At 33.0% G+C, this 2,542-nt stretch overlaps 1 protein-coding gene across 1 annotated transcript; it reads right to left on the bottom strand.

The window, feature by feature from the left end:
- Positions 1-242: 242 nt before the first annotated feature.
- Positions 243-2,327, bottom strand: LOC120078052 (putative NAC domain-containing protein 94). The gene is made up of 3 exons (XM_039032243.2): positions 1,861-2,327; positions 1,446-1,765; positions 243-1,261 (listed from the first exon to the last, which is right to left on the bottom strand). Exons 1-3 carry the CDS (start codon positions 2,054-2,056, stop codon positions 752-754), a joined length of 1,026 nt encoding a protein of 341 aa, XP_038888171.1. The 5' UTR covers positions 2,057-2,327; the 3' UTR covers positions 243-751.
- Between the last annotated feature and the right edge of the window lie 215 nt (positions 2,328-2,542).

Genomic DNA, 2,542 nt, shown 5'->3' on the forward strand with positions numbered 1-2,542 from the left:
AGACCGAAGAAATTGAAGCAAGCAAATGCAGTCAGTCAATAATTAATTTCTGATTAGAGTTGTGACACTTAATTAAAGAACGCCATTATCTCATGGAGCCATATAATTAGTATTTCAATTTTTATTTAATATATAATGATTGATTCTACCATCAAAACGACGTAGTATTGCATTGAAATTAAAAAAAAAAAAAAAGCTACAAATTTAAATGGGGTTGTTTTCACATTCAAACACAAAGAACATCAGAACAAAAAGCTTCTTCATATATATCTGTAAATATAGTGAAAAAAAAAAAAATACTCATAGTACAAAGGCTGAGAAAAATGAAGTAAAATCATATATTAAACTAAATCAATCTAAAGACTATAGATTGTTACAAGAAATGAAAAAGCCCATGTAACATGTTGGATTATATATAGCAAGGAGATATATCTAAAAAGACTATATATTAAATATATATGCACAAGGAGGAATCAACCCAGCTATATATAATGTAAACTATATGATTGATTAATCCTGAAAATAATGGATTATTGATCTAATGATCTCATGATAAAATTCCAAATATCCAATAATCCTTTTTGCTTCTTCTGAAATGGCCCTTTACTTTGGAATGATGTAATGATATGTTGAGAGCAATCAGAGGCTGTACCTTGTAGAGATGGGGGTAGCTCCAAGATTAAGAGTGTTTGTGTATGTGATATTTACACAAAATGGAAAGAGAATATGATCATCAATAATAATCTGATGTCTACAACATGTCCACCATTGATCTGAGCTCATCCCAATTGCTATTAGTGAAGAAATCATTGACATCCACAAGCTGATTTGTGGGGTAAGGAATTGGAGGTGAAATAATACCACTTGAAACTGGAGATGGGTCCATTGAAGAACAACTGCTATATTGATCATAATTATTGTTATTATTGCTATTCCATTCTTGATGATGATGATGATTGTTGTTGTTGTTGTTATTGAGGTAATTTGGATCAAGAAGTAGTGGCTTCTTCTCAGTTTGGATAATCATTGATTCACAGCTGAAGTTGATGTAACTAATTTCTCCATGATTATTACCTCTTTCAGCAGCTGATCCCACCATAATTTCATCATTGTTGCACATCCTTAATGTACTGTTCTTTTCTGTCATAGGATTTTTTATTACTGTTGCTGCTGCTGCAGCTTGCTTGTTATTCCAATTTCCTGTTCCATATCTTCTCCCACTCACATTTCTCTTGAATATCCTACACAATGTCCAAATTTCCTTTTGCACATCCACACAAAACACACACACAATAACCAAACTTTATTAGCTAAACAATAAATATATATATATCTATCACTAAAATTTTCATTGGCGTTAGTTGGGCTGCACCTATCTCTGTGCAGCACATACAACCAGTTATTCAATGAAAATAAAAGAAAAAAGATGCATGATTTAGGCTTACCGCTTCTTGAGCAAAGTTCTTGGAGTTGGGTTGGAGGAGTTTAGGGTTGTTGGTTGGACTAGGAGGAGGAAGACGAAACTCATGCATCATCCAATCAGTTTTAGAGCCTTTACCAGCACTTCCACGATAATAAACAAGTGTTTTCTTAAGACCAATGCATTCATTTCCTTCACCTCCATTGGAATAAACAGGCTTATCAATTCCAGTGGCCTTCCAAAATCCAGACCCAGTTACTCTATTTGGCCTTATACTATTCTTGTATTTCCTCCCCCTCTTGCAATAAAAATACCATTCTTTATCTCCCACTTTACTACTTCCATCTACAATTACAATTCCATGCAGAAGTATTAAATATCAATCTTATTAATTATATAATAATAATAACCAGTAATACTAAGTTAATTAGCTAGCTTACAAGGAAGGTCCCATGGATTGTGTTTGTAGATATCGATTTGTTTGATGAGTTCAAGGCTGATGGGTCTTTTCTCAACTTTTCGACGGAGGTAAAAGCTGACGAGTTCTTCGTCGGTCGGATGAAAGCGGAATCCAGGGAGCGGGATTTGATCGTCGTCACCCTCGCCGTTGCAAACTTCTGGAGTTTCCATATTCATCTCTGTGGAGAGAGACAGATAGAGATAGAGATCAGAAAGAAATAACCAAGTCTTTCAAGACATGCAAGTTTGAAAAAGGTTAGGCAGAGAGAGGCCATATTCGTGGCATGTTCTTATAATAATAATTGTAAAGGGGTACACAAAGGACAATATAGATTTTTATTTGGTCAAAGTCTCATCCTTTGACTTGTAATTCCTTCAATCGCTCAACATTTTTTCCCTACAAATATCTTTTTTACTACAACAATTGTTATGAAAAATTATGATCAACATGTAAAATGATACTTGAAGTTTTATTTATTGAATTATTTCTGAATCGATATAATTAAATATTTGTCATTTCTGACTGAATTGGAATTTTAAGATTTTTTTTCTTCTCAAGTTTATTGTTTTATTCAGTATATTGACATGGTAAATTACGTTCTTAGCATTTGAAAAAGTTTAACCGAATATTAATGGATGCTTTGGCAAAGTTTCTAAAATTGA

Source organism: Benincasa hispida, chromosome 5, assembly GCF_027475165.1.
Source record: "Benincasa hispida cultivar pf3 chromosome 5, pf3_genome.v1.1, whole genome shotgun sequence".
Classification (NCBI taxonomy): Eukaryota; Viridiplantae; Streptophyta; class Magnoliopsida; order Cucurbitales; family Cucurbitaceae; genus Benincasa; species Benincasa hispida.